At 36.4% G+C, this 25177-nt stretch overlaps 1 protein-coding gene and 2 long non-coding RNA genes across 5 annotated transcripts; 2 read left to right on the forward strand and 1 right to left on the reverse strand.

The window, feature by feature from the left end:
* Positions 1 to 6977: 6977 nt before the first annotated feature.
* LOC103861355 (autophagy-related protein 11-like) lies at positions 6978 to 12088 on the forward strand. Of its 3 annotated transcripts, none has more exons than XM_033288094.1 (5): positions 6978 to 9251; positions 9590 to 10092; positions 10176 to 10319; positions 10350 to 10433; positions 10512 to 12088. In XM_033288094.1, the coding sequence occupies exons 1-5, from the start codon at positions 9116 to 9118 to the stop codon at positions 10803 to 10805; spliced, it is 1161 nt and encodes a 386-aa protein (XP_033143985.1). In that variant the 5' UTR covers positions 6978 to 9115; the 3' UTR covers positions 10806 to 12088. The 3 variants fall into 3 exon arrangements, with proteins under 3 accessions (XP_033143985.1, XP_018513052.1, XP_033143984.1); XM_018657536.2 differs by having other exon boundaries at positions 10176 to 10433; positions 10512 to 10820; positions 10903 to 11861; XM_033288093.1 differs by having other exon boundaries at positions 10176 to 10433.
* On the reverse strand, positions 11732 to 14755 carry LOC117132825. The gene is made up of 2 exons (XR_004456445.1): positions 13632 to 14755; positions 11732 to 13587 (listed from the first exon to the last, which is right to left on the reverse strand). It is a non-coding gene; the product is annotated as an uncharacterized LOC117132825 (long non-coding RNA).
* A 7360-nt stretch (positions 14756 to 22115) lies between these two features.
* LOC103861358 lies at positions 22116 to 24898 on the forward strand. Its single transcript, XR_631523.3, has 3 exons — positions 22116 to 23797; positions 24015 to 24708; positions 24819 to 24898. It is a non-coding gene; the product is annotated as an uncharacterized LOC103861358 (long non-coding RNA).
* Positions 24899 to 25177: the final 279 nt, after the last annotated feature.

Consider the following 25177-nt stretch of genomic DNA (forward strand, 5'->3'; position numbering starts at 1 on the left):
TTATTGGCGGTTTATCCACCCATGGACGACAAGAGCTATTGTCACTGGAGTTGCTACTCTAGCATTGAAGATTGTGTTTGTCATCGTATTGAATTTCATGTACAACATTCTCGTGGTTAGTGCATAAGGTACAATACTCACAGGTGTGTCAGGAATTGCGATAGCAGCTGGTGTTCCCTACTTAATTGATTGGATTGTTAAGCTTTTCAGTAGCTTTTCATCCCATGTCACTTTTGGAAGCTTTTAATAGTATTGTTATTTCTTTTGTCATAAACAATGCTTACTTGTAATGCAATGTAATAAATTTATATACAGTTTTTTGCTTGATTTTTAAGAATTTGTTTGGTTCTTCCATTCAAAATTGGAGTTTAGTTTGATTAAGTTGGAACCAGTTGCGGAGCCAGCCTTATCGTTTACAAAGGTCAAGTTTAGGATTGACATTATTATTATAGGGGTCAATCAATTAATTCTACAATATTTTCCAGCTTTTTCATAAAAAATATAAATAAATTTAAGAAAAAAATAAAAAAAAATACATGGGTCATATGATCACCGGCTCCGCCACTGGTTGGAACATGATATCTATAGTATAGGTTTTAAGTATCTCACTTCAGTTCATTTAAATCATATTAGATTGCATTTAAGTGTTTATACTGCATATATATGTTTATTTATGTGTATTAGGGGTTGTAACGCACAATAGAGAATTTTGGGGTAATAATCAAGGATCAATATGTCTATTTTAAAACTTTGGGCCTAGAATAAAAGAAATCAAAAGAAGACGGACCGTTATGAAATTATTAGGAGGTCTGGAAATTACAAGGGAAAGTTTTGGGGTTAATTCAAAGGGTTATGTATGCAAATCAGAAAGTTTGGGGTCGTAATGAATGTAATAAAAAGATAGAGGACCAAGCTTGCAAAATGAAGAACCAGTCATAAACACAAGTAATTATCAAAATGATACCCATCCACTTCGATAACTACATAATCAAAACGACGATGCAGCGAACGGCGCGATCCCGTTAGGAGCGAAACAAAAGGAGTAGGGACCACAAAAACGTGATCATAAAGTGAAAAAAAGAAAGAAAAAATCAACCGCCAGACGGGTCCCATTAAAAGTGGCTTCAGATCATAGTATGCTCCATGTCTCTGTTCTTTGAAGTCGGTCATCATGTATTATTTCCTAGATTCACAAAATAAAATCTAACAGAATTGAATAGAATCTTACATTATAGAGTTAAGTGGAAATATTAGTAGAAGTGAAAAAAGTAAAAAACTCATGCTTTTTTTAGATGAAACAGTCACTCAAATTGATTTCGGTTCGATCAAATTTAGAGTTAACTAGCCTTTATATGTTAGAAATTTATCCATTCTTTCAGTTAACAGAACATCAGCAAATGCTTTTATCTAATAGCAATTCTGTCAAATAGATTTTTTTTTTATAATTTTATGTCACAAAAATACATCTCAAAAATAAAATGACCAAAATAGAATTTTTAATTTTGAAAATTTTAAGATTTTTTAAGTTTTTAAAATTTGAAATTATACCCCCAAAATTCCACTCTTTAACTCTAAACTCTAAACCCTAATCATAAACCTTACACCTTAAATTCTAAATCATAAATCCAAAAAATATACTCCTTAATAACATATTTTGGTCACTTTGATTTTTAAGAGCTATATTTGTGACAAACACTTTTTTAGGTTTATCCTATGAAATTTCTCTTTATTATTTAAATGGGGGGAAGTAATCCGTTTTATAATTTTTTTTTTATTTTCGAAAATAATTACTTACACCATTAGGTATAAGGCTGAAGAGTTTTCTCGTGGCGGTGCTGGAGGAGCGGCGAGACAGTGGTACGACGGATGCGGAAGGGGCCGGCTTTTAGAGCTGGAGTGAAGAACCAGATTTGATTTTCCCTTTTCTAGATCTACGGTATAACTCCTCCTCGACGGTGGTGCGTGACCCAGTGGAAAGCATTATCCGGCTCGATTCCACCTTCCTGAGCGACGGTGAGAGATCGGATGATTGAAGTGACGTTAGCTGAAGATGGTCACGTTTCTCGGTTCTCGGGAACGGCGTGACGCAGAGCTTTGTCTTGTCGGAATGGTCAACTGAAGAGGCGAGCTTTGTAGCGGGTTTGCGGTGAGGTTCAGCTTCCCAGCGTCGGCGACAGTGTCTTTACTTTGTCGATGGCGGAGTACACACCATCAGAAGCTTAAATACCGTCCCGGTCTCAATGTCTCTGTCAAGGCCCGACTTTTCTTTCAGTACGGACTGGTTCCGTTTACAGGCTAACGAGTGAGGCATGGTCGCTGGTGAAGCTGTTCTGGTCAGGGCTGCACTGTTACGGTGTCGATGTGTTGGTTCATGCACTGAACTCTTATCTCATGGTGACTAGCGCTTGTGTTTAATATGTTAATCTTGATTTAGAATAGCTAATAACCGGGCTTATGCCTTTCACTTTTGTGGTCGAAAGTTAGGGGTGTAAGAGGCAGCTCTTTGTCTTTGACAGAGTTTGTACTCACCGGGTTTAATTACATCAAAGTATATGATTTGGTAGTCTATGATCCAATCTAGTGATCTTGTGATGATACTGAATCACTTTGTATGTAAATTTGGTTGAAAATCCTTGTGGTTAAAATTATGTATTCCCTATTTGGTTAATGAAAAGTTTGATGTTGAGTTAAAAAAAAGATGAAGATGAAATCTATCTATAGAAATAAGCCAATCGAACAGTTAACATCAACCAATACGTAGTAATTGTAGTTTTGTTCTTATTTAATCTGAAACTAATCTTTTATTTAACAGATAACTCTTTAACAACTCTATTCTCATCCATCATGATCCACCAACGCCGGGAAAACAAAAGCATTCGATCTCTTCATGCAGCTCCAAGCCTCCAAGCTCGGTTACTCTCGTAATTTCAAGATATTAATTACACAATCATTAGCGTATGTTCAAAATATAATAGGTTTTTATGTTTCTCGCTATTTCATCTATGTTAGTTAGGCTTATACATTTTACATTTGTTATCATTATTTGTGAGTCCTATTACTACTTAAACTAAGAGACTAGATTACAATTTTCCGGAGGAACGGTTCTATGGTATACAACAACAACAGACCGCTCTCAGCCATGAACGAAGAAGAAAAGGTCCTTGCAATCGACAGGAGACACGACAATTTTACACCAGACGCAACAGACCAGACATGTTCTACTCATCCCACCTCGTCCTAGACAACTCAGGCCAGTCTGGACCAGTTTTCACCTTCCCTTTTAGCCCGTCCTCCTCACATGAAGAGACTGTAAACCAGTTTTTCACTACAGAGAACAGTCCACAGTTACACTCAGCCACTTCTATAAGCAAGGGCAGTGCTTTCACAGCTAGTTCTATTGCACCGAGTGATTGCACCAAAAGCTGCTGCTACGCGGACCATCCAAGATTCATGGTTTGTACAGAGTCATCTAGGGCTAAGGCCCGCTCCGCTAGTTCTCCCAAAGTCGCGACCTCAGCTGTTTTACGAGCATGATTGGATGATATCTTGTATAATTACATGATTTTAGCCATTAATTCTTGTATATCTTGATCATATAGATTAAGAATTAGGCATCTTTAGAGTCCATATTGCATTCATTGTCCTTATTTGGTGTTGGAGTGTGCCATGGAGTGATTTGAGATGTTTGGGAGCATTATGATCCAAAAGGGGGTGAAAGATAAGCATGGATGGAGGCCTTAGAGAAATTTTCTGTTGCAAAGATTTTGTGGAAACACAGCAAATTGAGTTAGCTTTCTAGTGGACGTGGTTTCAAGTCAGTTGAAGATGTAATGAATGAGGTATGATCAATTTACTAGAGGCATATCCATTCTGGTCGAGCATCACAGAGTGACCTTCCAGAGCGACACTATAAGGTAGCTCCCAACCCAGAGCGACTTCCAGAGCGACCCACCTACGTCACTCGCCTTTTCATCACTTTGGAGGCCAAAAAATAGGCCTGGAGCGACCTCCCAGAGCGACCACCTGAGGTCGCTCCCAAGCCAGAGCGACTTCCCAGAGCGACACCACGAAGTCTCTGCGCGTCATTTACTCAGTCGAAACTTATGATTTTCCAGGGACATTTTGGTTATTTGTCTTGACGTTTTACACTTTCTAAACCTAAGTTTAAGTACCTTTTGTAAGCCAAGGAAGCAGATTATCTTTTATCTTAAGAGAAAACCACCAAAAACCTCTTGGAAAAGTTCATGTCTTTGATTTATTTGATCAGATGTTATCCTGTTGATTTTTAATCTATTATCTGTATTTCTCTACATGATTAATCTGAAATCCAATATGGGTTTAAGAGGAATCATGAAGAGTAGTGAGTAATCACCTTTTGAATTCATGGGTTAGGGAGATTAAGGGTGATTAGGTTAGAGCTAGGATGTTTTAGTGTAGATCATTCTTAATCCTTGTTAGTAGAGTATTCATAATGCATCTTCTGAGTTTGCTTTTCAAAAGTTGATCTTTAGGCATTTTCCATCCAAATGGTGTTTGATGAAATGTCTGAGACAACTCTCCTAAGCTTTTAACATACTTTACCAAAGACATTTGTTGTTAAAGGTGTTAAGATAGCCAATAGACTTGTTAGTAATGATTGTTTTCATATTATTCAACCAAAGAGATTTGATGTTTGAAATATGTTAGTAAATGAACATTCATCTAGACATAGAGTTTGTTTAAGATTGTGTCTAAGCTTAAGGTTGATAGTTTGATTGATCATTTGCCATCCTTAGTTCGAAACTTGATCACCCAAGGTCTAATTCCTATACCCATGAGTTCTCTTTTATCATAACCAAAGAAAGTCACTTCTTTTATTGTTTTATTGTTCTGTTATTGCATTCTATTATTAGTAGTAGTTTAAAACCATCCAAAATATCGGTTGCACTTAGATTAAGTAGGTACTTGCATTCTCGGTGCTTTGAATCCCTTAGAATTGGTTCGACATTCACTTATATTACAACATTTGTCTTAGGAACCTTGAAAACTCCTAACATCATTGGATTTGTCAATGTGCCATACTGTGGTGATACCAGGCCTGGTCCGCAGAAAGTTTCTGCTGTGCACACTAGTTTTATGAACATGGCTTATCCCGGTTCAGGTCGGTTGGACCGGCTTTGGATGCCAACTGAGTATAGGTATTGGGAGAAATGATGTTGGACGGGTTTGTTTTATTTGGTTGAGGCTGTGATAATCTGATAATAATCAATTGTAGAAGTGGAGAACCGGTTAGTCCCGGTTTTATTGATCACGGTTTTGTTGATCAGTCGATTGAGCTTTGATATTAATTTTCCTGATTGTAGTTTGAGTAAGTGGATTAAATCTAAAATGCAAATAGTGCTTGCTTTGTTGTAATGTTGAGTTGACATCTTTAAGCACTATTATACAAAATATAATAGTAATTAATCCAACATTAAAAAGAAAGTAATGTCATGTCCATTGAGATTAAGCTGGGGTAGCCAAGTCTATCTGTTTAAGTTATCACATCTGAATAGTAGGAACAATCCGTTTAAACAAACCTGCACATTTGGTATAACTAAACCAAAATCCGGTTTTGTAACCCAATCAAATACTGTTGTAGACATAAACCAAATGTCTGTACTAAGAGTTAACAATATGATTGCGAGAAGGTATATGAAGTAGTATACTAGTATCATGGAGGACTGAGACAGTTTCAAAGCTTCCCAAACGACAAAATCAATGGATAGAATCAACCATGTCTGATATGTCGGAGTATTTTAAAAGCTACTGCTTCCTACTTCGTTAACCAAAAATAAAGAAGAAAATTGGCTTGGTGATCAAATGTCTGATATGTAGGAGTATGATTACCTTTTTTTTTACTGCGGTAAAGTCAAATTGAACGGTAGAAAAATAAATCTAAACGTTTTTTTCCAACTCATAAACCATATTTATCAGTACATGGATACATTTCCTTTTTATTTGCCATATACAATATTTCTGATCTAGACACAATGCTAGTTGATAAAAAAACACAATGACAAAATTTATTCCTTTCTAATTTCTTCCATATATCACATTGAATTTCGAAACCTAAATTTCCCGGTCTAACCAAAACCAAAAAATCAAAACTGTAGATTAACTTAAAAACTGACTAACTGTTACGTTGTAGTTAATAATTATTTGGGCGTAGTTAATAATTATTTGGGCGTAGTTAATAATTTAATGTACCATATAATACACACAGATATATATGTATTGACACAAATATTCTCTAGTCAAAGACAGATGCACCGCATGAGTAGCTGAATGCATACTTTCGGATCTAAACCCGTTACTGTTTGACCGTTAACCATCGGACAAACTTCACGTATTCGGAAGATTGAACATACAAACACCCTACAACCAGTCCTTACCAAAATTTGAATTGGCCAAAATGTAGTACTAAAATTAAGATAACAGGTTTTATAATGCATATAACATTTACCGTGTGGCACAAATGTTCCAAATGTTTATCTCAAATTTTATTAGCCAAGCACGGCATTTGAGTATAAAACAAATAACAAGAATTATCTTTCTTTTTTTTTTCACTATTATTTTATTAAGTAGAAAATATAAGAACATACAAGTCCAAAAACAAGGTCATTTAAAAACCATACAAGCCCATACGGCAAACATATAAAAGATCAGAGACCAAAACACTGGCCCACTTAAAACCCAAAAAAGAACAGAGGAAGAAAAGGTGACAGGTCACGTCAACGTGTTCACCGCACAAGAACGGAGCGACACGTATTGAAAGCACTTCACTGTCTTCACCGACCAAGACGTCGCCGAAACTAAACGGCAATCTCCGGAAAACACCGGGAAACAGGCTCACTAACAACACACCAACCAACTTCAACGCAAATTCTTTCCTCGCTTGATTTCTATTTCATGGAGAGAATCAATCGACCTATTCGAGATCTCATCCATCATCCTAAGCCATAAACACGAGGAGAACTTTACCCATATCAGACTCACTATGCAGAGGAGATCATCAATCTACCCCAAGATCTCATCCACAAAACCACAAAACCCTTGTGCTCGTTTTTCAAAGGGCTTCAATCGATCTAAATCGAGATCTTTTCCAGGAGCCGAACCACCAAACACAAGGCAGAATTTTCTATCGCTTCAGATTTGAACCGTAAACCATCGGACCCACCAACCATGTTAAACCACACTAACGCTCTCGGAAATAACTCCGGGAGAGAAGTCGCCGTCAGCACGAAGGAACAGTGCAACGCGGAGCCATATACCGACCGTTCACCTTCAACGAATAGGTGCAGCGTCGGAGCCAAAAGCCGACCAACCACTGAGGAAAGTGCTTCGCCGGAAGAGCCCAATCAAGGGCAGAGTTTTACTGGTTTCATCTCATCACTTCTCTCTGTAAAAGATACGTGAGAGAGAACAGAGAAGAAGGAGAGAGAATCCTTTTTATTTTGTGTGCCTAAAACATTAACAAGAATTATCTTTCTAATTCTAGGGTTCTTTAGCAATATTATTATTTTACCTTTTTTGGTAAAGTATTGTTAGCTGCTCAAAAAAGGTAAAGTATTGTTATTTTACTTGTTTTGTCGTGAATCTACCGATTCAGCTTTATGCTAAATGGGTCAGCTTTATGCTAGAAGGGGTTATACATGCACGTCGTTATTTAGGTTGTGACTGTATGTCACTTCTAGCGTAAATAATAAAAGTGAAAAACCTGTTACTCTCATTTACTCTGAAATTTCTCCAATCACAGGTAAAAAAACATTTCCACCTATTTCCTCTAGTTACTGTTATAGAAGAGTAAAACACACAGATAAATTTACTCTATATGTGTGTGATTGGTAAATATAGCGTAAGTGAAAATAAATTAAAGTAGCTGAACTGAGTGAAAAAAATGGAGAGTAAATAAAATAAATAAGTGTCACATCGAGCGTAACTGACATTTCCACTTCAGAAACTAAGAGGAAAATACAAAGAGATTTACCTTCACTTAAACAGTAACCGGAGTAAAAGAATAAATTAATAATTAAAATTTTTTCCACCTGATTGGTAAGTTTATGAACTGAAAGTGGAGTAACATATTTATAACAAGAATATTAACGCTATCGATGACTTACAGTCATACCCTATCTTAAGCAAGAGTAAATATGTTTACTCTACTTTACTTTCTCTCCTATTTTTATTTTTCTACTTATTTTCACCTTTTTATTTTCCTCTCATTTAATCTATTTTTTCCAATCACACTCTTAACCTTTTGAATAGTAAATCTGCCAAATGTGTAAGAGATAGAAAAATTATCAAAGAAAAGAAGAACAAGGATAAAACAAAAATGGAAGAAATATCACCATAAAGTTAAAAAAGAAATATAACCATGACCACTTCTATAAAGTTATAGTCGATGAAAGTTTGAAAATAATACATTATTCGTATATGCTAACATCAACCATGTCATATAATTTTTACATAGGTGTACTGTGTAAAAATATTAATAAATAGATAAAATGAACATCAAGAAACATGAATCGCAAGGTGGGACCCAACTGGATGGATTGATTTAATATCCAAACGTCTATTGAATACACGAACTATCTTAATGCATCGATGCTGAGAGCTATTGCAGTTTTCGACGTAATGATGATGATTGTTTTCTTAGTCTCGGGAATAAAAAATTTACTTCTACACGTAAATGATGATGCCTTTTCTCTAATGCATTGTAAAACCACCGGTCAAGATTCAGGAAAATCAATATATTTAATTTCTTCTACATTATAATAATTTACTTTTACACGTAATGATGAAGCCTTTTCTCTCTCTAATGCACTGTAAAATCAACTTCTCGAAAATCAATATATATATAAAATTTCTTTAGTATCTCAGTTTTGTCATTATTCTTGAGACTCTCCTCTAACGTCTAGGGGCACGTGGCGGCATACAACGCGTAAGGTTACAGTGTACGGAGGCCAGCTGATGCAGACGAGAGAAACCAGAGGTTATTTTCATACGTTGTCTCTCTCTCTCTCTCTCTCTCTCTCTCTCTCTCTCCGCTTCACATTTTCGCAAAGAAAGGATACATTTTCTGAGAGCTGAAGAAATGGAAGCTTGCATGAAGAACACAGATGACCAGAAGCAGCTCGGCTCTGAGAAATCTCAAGGAGCTGAAGAGATGGAAGCTAACATGAAGAACACAGATGCCCAGTTGCAGCTCGGCTCTGAGAGAGCTCAAGGGGGTACGTTCTTCCTTCTTTTGTCATTTTTGTATGTGTAAGTAGAATGTCTCAAAATGTTGAAGCCGATTGATGTTGGTATCTGAATGAACTGTTAATTCTGAATGTGTGTTGGATTTACAGCTTTAAAATGTTGGTTTTATGAGATTGATGTTTACAAAACTTAGAAATGTTTATTTTGAATATTGGTGGGATTTTGAGCTTTTGCTTGTTGGTTTTATGAGATTAGGGATAAGATATTGTTAGAGGCCGATGATTGAAGAACACTTGGTTTCTGCTCTCATTTTATTTCCGACTTAGTAGACAAAATGGCTTATTGCATCATTTTTCTTTCATACCAGACTTTGAAGAGCTTGAGAAGATGGTCAAGCATCTCGAGGAGGAAACTAAGAATCTGAGAGAGCAGCTGACTCAGCGAGAACAGGTGATGGTCGTTTTGATGAGTGACCACGAGGTGAAACTTAGTGACCAAAAGAAGTTTATGGAGCTGAAGCAAGAAAGTTGGAAGATGGAAAGAAATAATTTTGTGAAGCAACTCAGTGACCTAAAGAAGAGCATGGAGCTGAAGGAGGAAAGCTGGATGATGGAGAGAAGAGACCTTAAAGAACAGTTTGAGGAGCAACTGCATGGACACAAGATGAGCATGGAGCTGAAGGAAGAAAGTTGGAAGAGGGAGCTAAAACACCTTGAAGAAGAGTTGGAGAAGCAGCACAATGAACAAAACCAGAAGGAGGAAAGCTGGAAGAAGGAGGAAAGCAAGCTTCACAAACAGTATGAAAAACTTCTTCAAGAAAACAGCAGCAACATGGAAAAGATTAGTGCATATCAGCAGCTTTACAGCAAGGTAATTAAAACCCTCTTTCAAATAGTTTCTGATTTTGAAGTTAGCTTGTTATGGAGTTTTGTAATAATCAATTGGGCTTTCAGGATAACGTGATCACTGGATCTCCACTGGAGAGATTTCAAGGTCTTCTCCCCCTTTGGATGACTAACGCTGTTGCTCCTAAAGGATACATAAGTGGAGACGAGCTGGGAGTACTTACAGCCAATCTGATCTCCATCACAGCGCTGATGGTGACTTTTGCCAACAGAGAAACCAAGATCATGTTTCCACTTGGATTTATGACCTCGTGTGGCACTGTTGTCGGCAGCATGTTTAACAACATCGTGACTAAGATATCTATGGTAAGTATAGTTTCAGTAAAATCTGTTATAAGTAGAATTTATTGATAAATTCAATTTTTTTTTTGGATTAACTTGCAGGATCCTGATGCAAAAGTCCTGCCAACACTAAAAAAGTCATTCAGTCAAGTTCCATGGGTGTTGGCTGGAGCTATGGTTCCACTGTTTGTGGGTGGGTTCATAAAAGATTGGGGAACAAGATGTGCTGTTACTTCTGTTGCAACACTGGCTGTACAGGTAACATCAGTGGGAGGATGGAAAGCTTCCTATGGAATCAAACTTGGAACAGCTGCATCGATGGTTGGACTTGGAGTGATTGGCATATTCCTTGCAGCAGGTCTTCCCCAAGTCATTGAAATGATAGGAAAGAAGTGAAATCAAGAGAGTTCGGTAAGAAATATAATATAAATCTGAATTTTATATTTGTAAAAGCTATGTGATCAATTTGTTTATTTGGGGTAAAATTATGCAGTAGTTAATGAATGGAGTGAGGTTGAGACTCGAAGTTGTCCGGTGGAACCAAGTGAAGCTCCTCCTCATTGGCCTTTCTTATCTTTCATGTTTTGTTTGTTAAAATCGTTCTCAAAAAATTGTTATCTTCTTTTTAGTTGCAAATCAATACTTTGAACTTCGAAGTGTTAACTTTCTTTTGGCAACAATCAATGCACTTATGTGAGAATTTTTGTTTCACTTGTCTGGGAATAAACCTATTCACGTGGAGTGAGAATGCTTATTGTCTCTCGCATCCTCCACGTGTTTAGTATATGTGGAAGATGAGATTTGAGCATGTTGGTTCAAAACCATTCTGGTTTAGTCTTACGTAATGTATGGGACTGGCTAAATATATTTGTTTTTTGAAACTGGGTGGCTAAATATTACACCGATGTTATAACTAATCGACAAGAATATTTTAATTATTTAAATCACTTAAAATTTCTCTGTTTTCTCTCTTCGTACCATTCACAGAGAAAAAGTTTCATCACTTTCTTCCATTCTTTTACCATGAATCGAATTATATTTCGTTTATAAAATGATATTTTCTTTTGTATTCTCTCCTTATTCTCCAATCAATATCTTAATTCTTATGTATTAGAAAATAATCCATACGTTTGAAAATTATATATTTTTCCTATCTTTATTCTTTATTATTCTGTTTAAAATATTATCAGGGATATGATAGTAACTAATCGTACCAACTTTAAAATTTTATCCATATTCCCTTTCGAATTAATATTTATGATAATAAGAAATATTGTTTAACCGTAATTGCCAGGAAAGATAAATAGATAACCACAAGATCATTGATGTAAATTTCATGTATTTAACAGAGAGAAAAGAGAGACTGATGAAGCAAATTCCATAAGAAAACAGAAAGAACGTAATAAAAATCAAGCAAATATTTAAAACCCACGTATAGCCAGAAAATAAAAAGAACTTCGAACGATAAACCCTATTAAGAGTAAAAGTCTAAAAGCTTTTCCCTAATTCCTATCACTAAAAATACCTTGATTTGCAAAGGTTATGCTTTGCCTTGATCGTTGTCCATCATTCATGCTCTTGGGTTTAGATTCATGCTTTGATATTCAGATGCACAATTTCTTCATCGTTCTCTTTACATGCCCGCAACGAACATTTAACACAAATACAAGAACCGAAAAGAAAAACAATGACGGACATCACCACGATTATCCAGAGCAACACTACTACAGTTTCCTCATAGCGTGATGTATCCATGGTGTTAGCGAAAGGATTCCAGAAGACTATAAACCTTGTTGTTTTGCTAAATCCTGAGAATGCAGTTAGTTGTGAAAGTTTCTATAGAGATACCAACGACGTATATATAGATCAAGAGATTTATTTTACTGTATCTAAAAACAAATAGTAAAGTCAAACCCCCTCCTCGATTTTACCAATCACATAAATCGTTTAGAGCATTCTTAAACGTAATAAAATAAAATTATTATACTTTGTTTGATTGGATATGATGAAAAACATATCGAATTGTTTTACTTTGTTTAAAATATAGGTAAAATATTTATATATATTTACGCTTATAATAAGTTGAAAACTATATGTAAGAATTCCTATTTTCTTAAACTCTTGTTTATATACTTATAAAAAAACTATTGTTTATGTTATAGATTATATTTTGTGTATTGGCGAAGTTATCTGTAGAGCACATATTGTTGATGATATTTAAGAGCATATCCATTAACAAAATAATCTTACCATAAAAAAAATTCCATTAACTAAATAAAATAAAATAAAATCTAGAGTCGATAAAAGTTCCATATTTTCTTTCATAAAATTCGTAACTAATGTAGATTGAGTTAGAGCTCGCAGTAATATATACTTATATTAGAAGTCGTATCACAATTGTTTAAGTTATACATCTATATATATATACACCGGTCAGCTTAGTATTAATAATGGAATCTGTGGCACCTCCTCCGTTTTTTTCTAATGCAACGTTGGACGTAAGCCGTGATCATATAATAGATCTTGGGAGCAAGTGTATCATCTTCATCATATACTTTATTGGATTCTATTTTGTCATGTGGTTGATATTTTTGGAGTGGGTGACTAATAACGGCGTTCATAGGGAAGACATTCGCTTACGTGACATCGAACTCGGGAGTTTACCGGCCGGGGAGACCATCCAGGAGATTTCAGACGACGACTGATATCTAGAGACAGTCACAGATCTCATAAATGATTAATAGTATTTCTTTAGGGGCTTTAAAACTTGCTTCTTCTTTTTTGAAACTTGCTTTATCCAATTACTGATCTCATGATTCTTATGGAATTTGTAGCCAATAATAATCTTTCAGATTGTTATTATTACATGGCATTCTATAATATAAGCGTTCTTATCATCGACTTATTATAGAATTCACTGTTATTATCTTTAGATTGGCTCTCTCGTTAGTTTATAATCATGAATTCAATATCATTATGCGAAACGATATAAAGACGTAGGCACGTAGGTACAGGCCGTATGATAGTAGAATATACCGAGATCTCGAATCAATTTTGGTCGATCAAGATGAACCGCCTAACATACTGATGTTTTTGTCAAGAAACCTAGAGATGTATAAAGGATTTTCTTGTATTCATAAGGTCAGTGACCTAAAGGTTTATATACATATGACTAAACCTTTTTTTTTTTTTTTTTTTTTTTTTTTTGTCATATGACTAAACCTAGTTCTAGGTTATCTTTACATAATCGTACAAATATTTACATAATACATTCTCCATCTTTGCTTCCCATGTACTATATTCTTCATAACTGACCCGAGTTCTTCACACCCGATTCCTCGGCGGAATGTTCTCCATCTTTGCTTCCCATGTTCACGTATTAGAGAAGAAAGACACACAAAAGAAAAATCGAAAGAGAGAGCACACGAATTTGTACGTGTTCTGATACCATGTCAAGAAACCTAGAGATGTATAAATTAAAGGAGTTTCTTGTATTCATAAGGTTAATGACCCAAAGGTTTATATACAGACGACTAACCTACTTATATGGTATCTTTACATAATAATCGTACAATAGGAATATTTACATGTCATATACAAATATATTCTCCATATATCCGTATATATCCGTAATAGTTTTCAGTCAATCTAGATAAATATAAGAATCTCTTAACAATTATTTCGATGCCCTCATTAGAGAGAGAAACTCGTCCGTATTTGAGGTTTAGATGTGATGATGTTTGATTCAAAGTGAATAATCTTCTTCAAACTGTCACACAACCTTTTAAAAAACATTCACACAAAATATGAATACTGAAATCGTAACCAAGTCTCAATGGCTAATGGGTCTCTCACACCTGTTTAAGCAAATTCTAAAAGAAAACAGAAAGAACGTTATAAAAATCAAGCATATATTTAAAACCCATGTATAACCAGAAAATAAAAAGAACTTCGAATGATAAACCCTATTAAGAGTAAAATTCTAAAAGCTTTTCCCTAATTCCTAATCACTAATTTATCTTGGTTTGCAAAGCTTGTCCTTTGCCTTGATCTTTGTCATCACTCATGCTCGTTGGTTAGATTCATGCTTTGATATTCAGATGCACAATTTCTTCATCGTTCTCTTTACATGCCCGCAAGGAACATTTAACACAAATACAAGAACCGAAAAAAAAAACAGTGACGGACATCACCACCATTATCCAAAGCAAAACTACTACAGTTTCTTCATACACTACAAGAAAACAGCGGTATTCTGACGGACGTTCCGACGGAAAATGAATTCCTCGGAATATACCGAGGAATTTCCGAGGCAATTCCGAGGAAACACAAAATTTGGCTTCCTCGGAATTTCCTCGGAATATTCCGACGGAATTCCGAGGAAAATTCATCTCGTCGGAATATTCCGACGGAATACCGAGGAAACTAGTATTCCTCGGAAAAAACCGATGAATTCCGAGGAAATATTATAGACGTTAGAGAGCCGTTGGAGAGCCGTTGGGGGATTTTAAAAATTCCGAGGAAATTCCGACGAACTAGCCGTTTGCATCGGAATTCCGTCGGAATTTCCTCGGACTGTCGGCAGGATTTCAACTATAAATACAAGCACCCCTCTTCCTCTTCATTCACTCCATATCTTCATCCTCCCTCTCACTTTCTTTACACACGAATTTGATTCATAAAAAACATGTCTTCTTCAAATTATTTTCGTTCTTGGATCGATCGACCTCATTTGGATCCGAACACGAGATTGCTTACGGAAGAATACCAACAAGGTATAACCGAATTCATGGGGTTAGTTCACCGACAACCGGAAGCAAAAACAGGTATGTTAAGATGTCCTTGCTCTAATTGTAAAAATAAAAAAGTTATTAAACAATGGGATGTTTGGACTCATCTATATTTGAGTGGGTTTACACGAAGTTACAAAATTTGGTATCATCATGGAGAAACTGATTATGAACATGGTAGTACTAGCGAACCTCAGCCAGCGGTTAGATTAGAAGATCCAATTAGAACGGATGTAGATTACGGTGTAGGTACTGAGCAGATGGTAAATGATCATTTTAGAGGGGAAGATTTACCCAATGCCGAAGCTAGGAGATTTTATGATATGTTGGATGCTGGAAAGCAACCATTGTACGAAGGTTGCAGAGATGGTCATTCAGCTTTATCATCTGCTACAAGATTGATGGGCATTAAGACGGATTATAATTTGGCTGAAGACTGTGTGGATGCGATTGCTGATTATGTAAAAGGTATTCTACCCGAAGATAATGTAGCTCCTGGCTCATACTACGAGGTTCAGAAACTCGTAGCTGGTCTTGGTTTATCGTATCAGGTAATAGATGTATGCAGAGACAACTGCATGATTTATTGGAGGGCGGATGAACAGCGGGTTTCATGCAAATTTTGTGGGAAGCCTCGTTATAAAGATACGAGTGGAAGAGTTCCAGTACCATATAAAAGGATGTGGTATTTGCCTTTGACGGAAAGGTTGCAGAGGCTGTATCTGTCTGAACGCACAGCGCAACCAATGAGATGGCATGCGGAGCACTCAACAGATGGTGAGATCAGACATCCTTCAGATGCAAAAGCGTGGAAGCATTTCCAATCAAAGTATCCCGACTTTGCGTATGAGAGAAGAAATGTCTACCTTGGATTATGTACTGATGGTTTCAGCCCGTTTGGCAAGAGTGGAAGACAGTATTCTCTATGGCCAGTCATTCTTACACCATACAACCTACCCCCAAACTTGTGCTTGCGACGAGAGTTTTTGTTTCTCTCGATTCTCGTTCCCGGACCAGAGCATCCTAAGAGATCACTTGATGTGTTTCTTCAGCCACTAATATATGAGTTGCAACAACTATGGGCTCAAGGTGCTGAAACATACGATGTTTCGTGTAAAGAAAACTTTCAAATGCGGGCAGTACTAATGTGGACAATAAGTGATTTTCCAGCATATGGTATGTTATCTGGATGGACAACGCATGGAAGGCTATCATGTCCATATTGTCAAGATAACACTGATGCTTTCCAACTAAAACACGGAAGGAAAACGTGTTGGTTTGACTGTCACAGGAGATTTCTACCACCAGATCATCCATATCGTAGAAGTAGGAATTTGTTTACGAAGAACAAGAGGGTGTTTGACAGTCCACCTCCGGAAATTCGTGGGAAAGATTTGAAGACACAACTTAGAGATTTTGGTGCAGAAAGGACGCCAGACGTCGGTGGACATGAGCATTTTCCGGTAGATGGTGTTGGAAACCTACATAACTGGCACAAAAAAAGTATTTTTTGGGATCTGCCATACTGGGAGGATCATCTACTAAGGCATAATTTAGATGTCATGCATATCGAGAAGAACTTTTTTGACAATCTCATGAACACGATCCTTAATGTTCAAGGTAAAACAAAGGATAATTTGAAGTCAAGACTCGATTTAGTCGATATATGTGATCGTTCAGAACTTCATGTTGATGAGAGTGGTAGGGCTCCTTTTCCCATATACCGACTTGATGCAGCGGGAAAGGATGCGTTCTTTGATTGGATTTCAAACGATGTGGAATTTCCAGACGGTTACGCATCTAATTTGCGTAACTGTATCGACAGAAAGGAAGGAAAGTTTACTGGCTTGAAAAGCCATGATTGCCATGTAATGATGCAGCGCCTCCTTCCGTTTGCCTTCAAGGAACTATTACCACGAAATGTTCATGAAGCAATTGCAGGGATAAGTGGTTTCTTCCGCGATTTATGCACAAGATCAGTGACTCTTGAAGGTATTGAAAATTTGAAGACTAACATAGCTGTGATTCAGTGCAACCTTGAGAAGATATTTCCTCCCTCATTTTTTGATGTTATGGAGCATCTTGTTATTCACCTGGTAAGAGAATTGGAACTTGGTGGTCCTGTGCAGTATAGATGGATGTATCTGTATGAGCGGTATATGTTCCATTTGAAGAAGATGGTGAAAAATTTAAGTAGGGTGGAAGGGTCTATAGTCGCACAGATGATCAATGAAGAAACTTCAAACTTTGCCGAGTACTACTTTCCAGCAGAAGTTCAGACCAAAAACAGAAGACCTGCTCGGCATGATGATAGAGGCGAACGGGCAACATATCATTGGAAGGTTCCAGACATTTTCACAGACGTTGGACGACTTAGCGGAAAACCAAAGGACCGTCGACTTACTGATCAGGAGCGCAGTCATTTGCAAACATATTTACTCACCAACTGCGAAGATGTTCTTCAATATGAAAGGATTTTCATGGCAGAAAAGCGGTTAGAATATAGATACGCCACAGAGGACGAACTAGAAGAAATGAAGCAGAGAGAATTTGGTGGATGGATGTTTACTTATGTGAGTGATGGTTTGGCCAGAGGTGAAACATTTGACGATTGGATACGCGAGATGGTCGTTGGACCAAACTTTGTTGTGAAGTCATATCCGAGATTTTGTACTCGAGGATATGCATTCACAACTCAGAAGAGGAGACGTTCGAGTACGACTTACGATGCTGGTGTTTGTTCTGCATCAGGAGATGATGTATACTACGGACACATAAATGAGATTTTGGAAATCAAGTATTTGGGCATGGTTGGATTGCGCTGTACTGTTTTCTATTGTGACTGGCACGACAACACTCCAGATCGAGGTGTGAGAACAGATGCATTTGGTGTTACATCAGTAAATTCAAGACGGAAGCTGCAATATTATGATCCTTTCATTCTTGCTTCTCAGGCCGATCAGGTTTGTTATATCAAGTACCCCCGGGTAAGGAACAGAGATGATCCATGGGTTACTGTTACAAGACTCAACCCGAGAGGCCGAGTTCAGGGAAGTTCTGAGCTGGAAGACCCACTACAACCAAGCACATCCGGCAACTTAAGTGCAGCAGAAGATTTAGGTGGAGTTGGCCTTGTAGTCGATTTAACCGACTTCGGAGAAGAAGCCGCCGTTCACGTAGAGGATGAACCAGTGATTGGAGAGTTTCACCAAGATCCAGATTCAGATTCATCTGGTGATGACGACTCGGAAACAGACTAGCGTCGACCTTTTTTTTTTTTTTTTTTTTAAAGGAAAATTCCGAGGAAATTCCGAGGACAATAGGTTTTCCTCGGAATTTCCTCGGAATAGATCTTCTCGATTGAAAACCCAAAGTTCCTCGGAATTTCCTCGGAATTTTCCGAGGGAATTCCGAGGAACTCTTTATGTTCGTCGGAATTTCCTCGGAAAATTCCGAGGAAATTCCGAGGAATTGGGGATTTGATTATAGATTCTTTTTCCTCGGAATCTCCTCGGTATATTCCGAGGAAATGCCGACGAACATAAGGATCTCCTCGGAATCTCCTCGGTATATTCCGAGGAAATTCCGAGGAACTTGGGGTTTTAAATTGAAAACAACGTTTTACGGATTGAATAACACGTATATAACCTTCATTAAGTGTCATAACCAGATTATGATGTTTGGAACTATGAACTTTGGTGTTTTATCCAATAACAAACACTTTTTACGATTACATGAACGAAAACCACACAACATAAGAGAAACACTTATACACTTTAATAAACGGTAAAGGGAATACTTACAATTATTTTTGAAATTGTGTTATTTCATGGTTTATGATCATCTATACAAAGAATCCTCAATGGTATGCATTATAATTGTATAAGAAATGAAATACGGCGAAAATAATCGATGTTTTAAAACCCCAAACCCTGGTTCCTCAGAAATTCCTCGGAGATTACCGAGGGTATTCCGAGGAATCCTTGTTCGTCGGAATATTTTCATTTAACCGGGTTAACCTAGCCGCCAAATATTTCGGGAAAATTGAATCAAAGAATTCCGAGGAAATTCCGACGGAAATATAAAATATTTCCGAGGAAATTCCGACGGATAGTTTCCGTCGGACCCCTCATAATATTAGGGCGAGCCCGATCTTCTTCCCCATTTCTCTCTTTCTCTCCGCGCCGCACAGCCTCTCCTCTCGCGATTTCCGGCGACTCCACCGTTCTCTCTCGCGTTTTTCCGGCGAATCTCCCCTAATCCTCCCCCATAATCATGTAAGAACCCTATCCCACTCTTTTAGGTTAGATTTGTATGGTTTTTAAGTAGATTTGATGATTTTGGAATGAGATTTATAGATTTTGTTAGGGTGAATGGTAGATTTGTGTAAAATCGAGTTTGATTATGTATTTCACTTGATTTGAATTTTTTTTTTAGTTTTTATTAATTTTGTGGTTATAAAAATCGAATTTGAAATTATATATATATATTGAAAACGTTTTTTGTATATAAAATCTATTTTTTGCATTTTAAATTCATTTATATATTTATTAAACATTTTTAAAATCTATAAAACTTTTTTTAAGATTAAAAATCATTTATATAATATTTAAAAACATTTTTTTTGTGGTTATAAAACGTTTTATGTATTTTATATGTAAAATATAAATTTCTATATTTATTAAACATTTTTAAAATTTTATATGTTTTTGGGATTTATTTAAACTATTTTTAAAATTTTTAAACTATTTTTTATTTATTAAAACTTTTTTTATTAATTATTAAACTATTTATATTTTTGTGATTAAAAACTATAATTTTGAAATAGGTTTTTTTTTTTAATTTACAGGTCTAATGATGATCAGATCCGGCCTCGCCAGCGTCGTAGCCGGGGTGGTATGGGGAGCCAGTCTCGGGGTTCTTCCAGCCATGTTCAGGATTCCGTTTCGCCCCACAGCTCATACCATACATCTCCCTCTCCATTACTCGCTCCTGCTGCTCCCGCTCCCGCTGCTGCACCCGCTCCTGGTCCCGCTGCTGCACCCGGTCCTCCGGGAGTGATGAGCGTTGCGGAGTTGGTTCGACAGCCCGGTCGTGACCATCTTCCCTATCTCACTGAGTATCCACATGGACATGGTCAAACATGGTAATTTAAACTTTTATTTTTTATCCTTAAAATTTGATTGATTATTAATAATTTGTTCTTTTTATTAGGTTCAACCGATCCGGGAACGGGATCAGCGCATGGATCAACCGTATGATGTACTCTGCCCTCGACAAGGGACATCCGACTTTCACTCACTTTCCCGTCGAGAAGCAGCATCTGTGGTTTCGTCAGTTTGCGGTAAGTATTCAAAATTTTTACTTATATTTTTTATTTATTAAAACTATTTTTTGTGATTATTAAACTATTTTCTATATTTATTAAACATTTTAAATATTTTAAAAACTATTTTTTTAATTATTTAACTATTTTTTTAATTATTAAACTATTTATATTTTTGTGCTTAAAAACTATTTTTAAACTATTTCAGCAAGAATTCAACTGGAATTCCGATGATACGCTCTCTATCTATAACCATTTTGTCCATAAAGTTATGGACAACTATGGGAAGCAGATGTACGAGTGGAAGAAGAAGTGGGAAGCAAACAAGGTAGTTTTTAATTTATTAACAATTTTTAATTTATTAAACTATTTTTTAAATTATTAAACTTTGTTTTTTTTAAATTAAAAGGTCCCAAAGTCGATGAACGACACGGTATGGAAGGAGTTGTGTGAGCATTGGGATAAGGAAGAGACGAAAGAAACTTCTTCCACCAACTCCAACAACCGCAGGAGCGACCGTAAAGGGAAGGGCATCTACAAGCATAACTTGGGTGCCCAATCTATTGCCACTCTCGCGGATCGCATGGTAAGTTCAACCGCTTTTCTTTAATTATTTAAGTTTCAGAATTTTATTTTTTATGCATTTTTTCAAATTTCTAATGTTTGTTTAATTTATTTTTTTTTCAAGGCGGAAGAAAATGAGGGCGAGCCGGTTGATGATCTCGCCCTAATGAAAAGGGCGTATACCAACAAGAAGACCGGTCAGATTGATGATGGTCTTGTGAGGGACGTGGTCGACCTGGTCCAAACTCAGGTGTACGACGAAGTGTCTCAGCTTCAAACCGATGATGACGATTCGACGGCTTCGACCAACTTGTCCCGGGTTCGAATCAACGAAATCGTTGAATCGGTAAGTTTTTTTTTTTAAAGTTCAATTTATTTATTTCTTGATTTTTATTTTATCATCAATTTATATTATCTAAATTTGGTTTTTTATATTTCAGTCGGTTCCAAAGAAGAAGGGACGTATGGTCGGTTTGGGTCGTCGCTCCCGGTCGGCTGCTCCTTCTTCTGCACCACCGCCATATGTTGATCCGGAAGTTCTTACGGCTCAGCTGAAGGACAAGGATGATCGGATATCTGCGTTGGAGACCCAGATGGCAGCTCAACAGGCGGGCTATGAGACCCAGAAGAGGCTCAACGAGCAGATGATGGAGATGATGAAGAGGATGTACCCGAACGAGGTGTTCCCGAACATCCAAGACCCGTAGTTTTTTTTTTTTTTACCAAAAACTCTGAATGTTTTATTTAACTTTGAATATTATCTACTATGTTTTATTTAATGTTTTATTCAATTTTAATTTTAATTTTAAATTTTAAAATTAAATTTAAAAAATTTAAATTTTTTTTAAAAAAATAAATTTTTTCGAAATTCCGAGGGAATGTAGTTCCTCGGAAAATTCCGAGGAACTTTCTTCCCTCGGAATATTCCGAGGAACATAATTCCCTCGGAATTTTCCGAGGGAATGGAATCCTCGGAAAATTCCGAGGGAGTTTTGTCCCTCGGAATTTTCCGAGGAACTCCATTCCCTCGGAAAAATCCGAGGGAAAATATGTTCCTCGGAATTTTCCGAGGAACATATGTTCCTCGGAATTTTCCGATAAACATTCCGAGGAATGTTTTGTCGAAACTTCCGAGGATTTGACCATCGGAATTCCATCGGTTTATTCCGAGGAACCATCCGACGAAAATATGTTTCTCGGAGTTTCCTCGGAATTTTGTTTCCTCGGAATTCCGTCGGAAATTTCCGACGGAATTCCGAGGAAGTATGAATTTCCGAGGAGATATTTCCGAGGACTTTTTTCGTCGGTATGTCGTCGGAATAGCGTTATTCCGACGACATACCGACGATTTTTTCCCTCAGTATCCCGATGTTTTCTTGTAGTGATAGCGTGATGTATCCATGGTGTTAGCGACAGGATTCCAGAGGACTATAAACCTTGTTGTTTTGCTAAATCCTGGAATGCAGTTAGTTGTGAAAGTCTTTATATAGAAATAAACGACGTGTATATAGATCAAGAGATTTATTTCATTGATGAATAAGTCCCGTATCTAAATAATTAACAAATAATAAAAGTCAAACTCTCTCCTCGATTTTACCAATCACATAAAAATTGTTCCGCAAAAAAAGATTTTGTATAAAGCCACTAATGTTTTTTTCTATAAAAATTAACTCAGTTAATTAGCCTTTGATATTTAAGATGATATACACCCCTTTGTTGGATTGGATATAATGAAAAACATATCAAATTGTTTTATTTTTGTCTAAAATATAACTAAACATTAATATTAACATATTTATACGTATAATAAGTTTCATTAAGAATTATTGGAGTACTATTTCTTAAACTCTTGTCTATAATGTAGATCTTATTTTGCATATTGGTTACAGACTACTGGACTTCAGCGGAGTTATCTGTAGAGCATATATTTTTGATGTTTAAGAGAATATCCATTAACTTGACCAAAAAAGAAGAGAATATCCAATTACAAAATAACCTTACGAGAAAAGTTTTATTCACTAAAAATAATAATAATCTAGATTCGATAAAAGTTCCTTAATTATTTTTTCTTATAGAACCCGCAGTAATATCTATCTATCTATTAATATAAGGGCAAATCTCTAAAATAGCACATTTCTAAGTTTATATCACAAAAATAGCACTCAAAAACTAAAATGACCAAAATAGCATTTTATCTTTTGAAAAATTTAAATTTTTTTATTTTTTAAAATTTGAAATCTTATCCCCAAAACCTCACTTTTCAACTCTAAACCCTAAAACCTAAACTCTAAATCCTAAACCCTAAATTCTAAACCCTAAACCCCACCTCTTGAGTGCTATTTTGTGACTTTTGACCTTTATTGCTAGTTTGGAAACAAAAAATTAATTTAATGCTATTTTGGTCTTTTTCTCTTAATATAAAGTACAGAGATTTATTATTCTCTTCTCCTTTTGGCACCTATTAAGGACAGGTTTCCACGTGTCTCCCTCAAACAACAGAAAACTCTGTTTCGTTTGGGGTGCAAATGGGCTTTTTGATGATTACACATTCAATGGTTCTTATCCTTCTTTCTCGATATAATATGGATGATTCCTCTGTTTTACTTGCTGATTAGAAATCCGGCTGTCGCTCTTCCACCGTCGAGGTGCGGTACTCAGACCACCAGGATTTCTATATGTCTATGTGTCCCACTTTCAACTTTGATGAGGTTTGTTCCCCGTGTGTAGTGTAAACTGGTTTTTTTTTTTTTTGGGTGTAATTTGCTTCTCAGATTGATTTCAATCTCTCTTGTAAAATGTTAGATTAAACGCCATCACAGATTTTCCGCAAAGGATTGTAAAATGGTTGATTCTTTATTTGGAAAGGAAAACTTTCAATTGTGATTGGTACTCTTACACTAATTCGCTTATTGTTATGTTTTGTAGTGATTGTTGAAGTTATGTCTACGAAAGGACTTTAATGAGTATGAGTACCTAGAGAACAAAGTCGGAGATGATGGTGAAGAAGCCAAATCTGAAGTAAAATAGAGGACTAGAAGCTGCAGGGATAGGAGACGAGACGGTTGAGATAGAGAATATGTAAAGGGAAAGAGAAAGTGACTCTTATTTTTCATTCACTGTGAATAACTCATGCTCTTCCTGCTTTTCTTTCCCGCCCCCTTCATTTAAACAAAATTCCCTGAAATGCAGAGATTCCACTTTGTTAGCTAAGATTGTTAAGCTGCTGCATACGCTTGACTGGATTGTTGATTGGATCATCAATGTATGTTTCAATCATCTTCCTAGACATCTTCCAACATGGTCAACTCTATTTATTTAGTTATGTCTTTACATGTAGTCTGTAGACCATAACTCATTCTATATGAAATATGATGATTTATTGGATTGCTAATGCAACAAATTAGAATGGGAAGGGGGGAGGTGGAGGTCCTCTGGCCATCTTCTAAAATACATGGTATGTGGATAAGAAGAGTGAAGTATAGTGGGTGAATGGTAATTAATAGTGAATGTTGAAACATGGGCTGAAGAAGAAGAGATGTATTTATAGTGAGAAGAATCACGAGCTAAATTACGCTGACTAGGAAGATGATTGGATGATGGTCGGGGACGTTCCTAGGGAGTAAGTACTTTTCTTATTTATTTTAGTAATCTCCAAGTAAAAACATAGCAAATTTTATTAGGGTATAGTTATGTAGAAGTGTAACTGGAATTTAATTGCTTATAATATAGGATGTTCGTCTAGCGTGAGAAGACTGAAGATCAGGAAGATCTCTAGAGCTTCTCACTACTGATTTAAAAAGAAAAGCAAACATGGAATCTGGAGTTTAACCAATACAGTTAGTTTTGCGTTATTAGGGTGCCACTGCTACGGTTATCATACCTACACCACTGAAACCCGATGAGACACATGTTTCTGTTACAAACAGATTAAAACTTTGTTTTCCTTATTTAAACAACATATTTTATAGTTTGAGACTCTGAAATAAAATTGGGAACCAGTTTATCATTATTATTCATAATCCTTTCTAATTGAGGAGGTTTGTGAGACATGTGGAGATCGAACTGGAAGTGTCACCTGGGCCTCGGCC

This window comes from Brassica rapa, chromosome A03, assembly GCF_000309985.2.
Source record: "Brassica rapa cultivar Chiifu-401-42 chromosome A03, CAAS_Brap_v3.01, whole genome shotgun sequence".
NCBI lineage: Eukaryota > Viridiplantae > Streptophyta > Magnoliopsida > Brassicales > Brassicaceae > Brassica > Brassica rapa.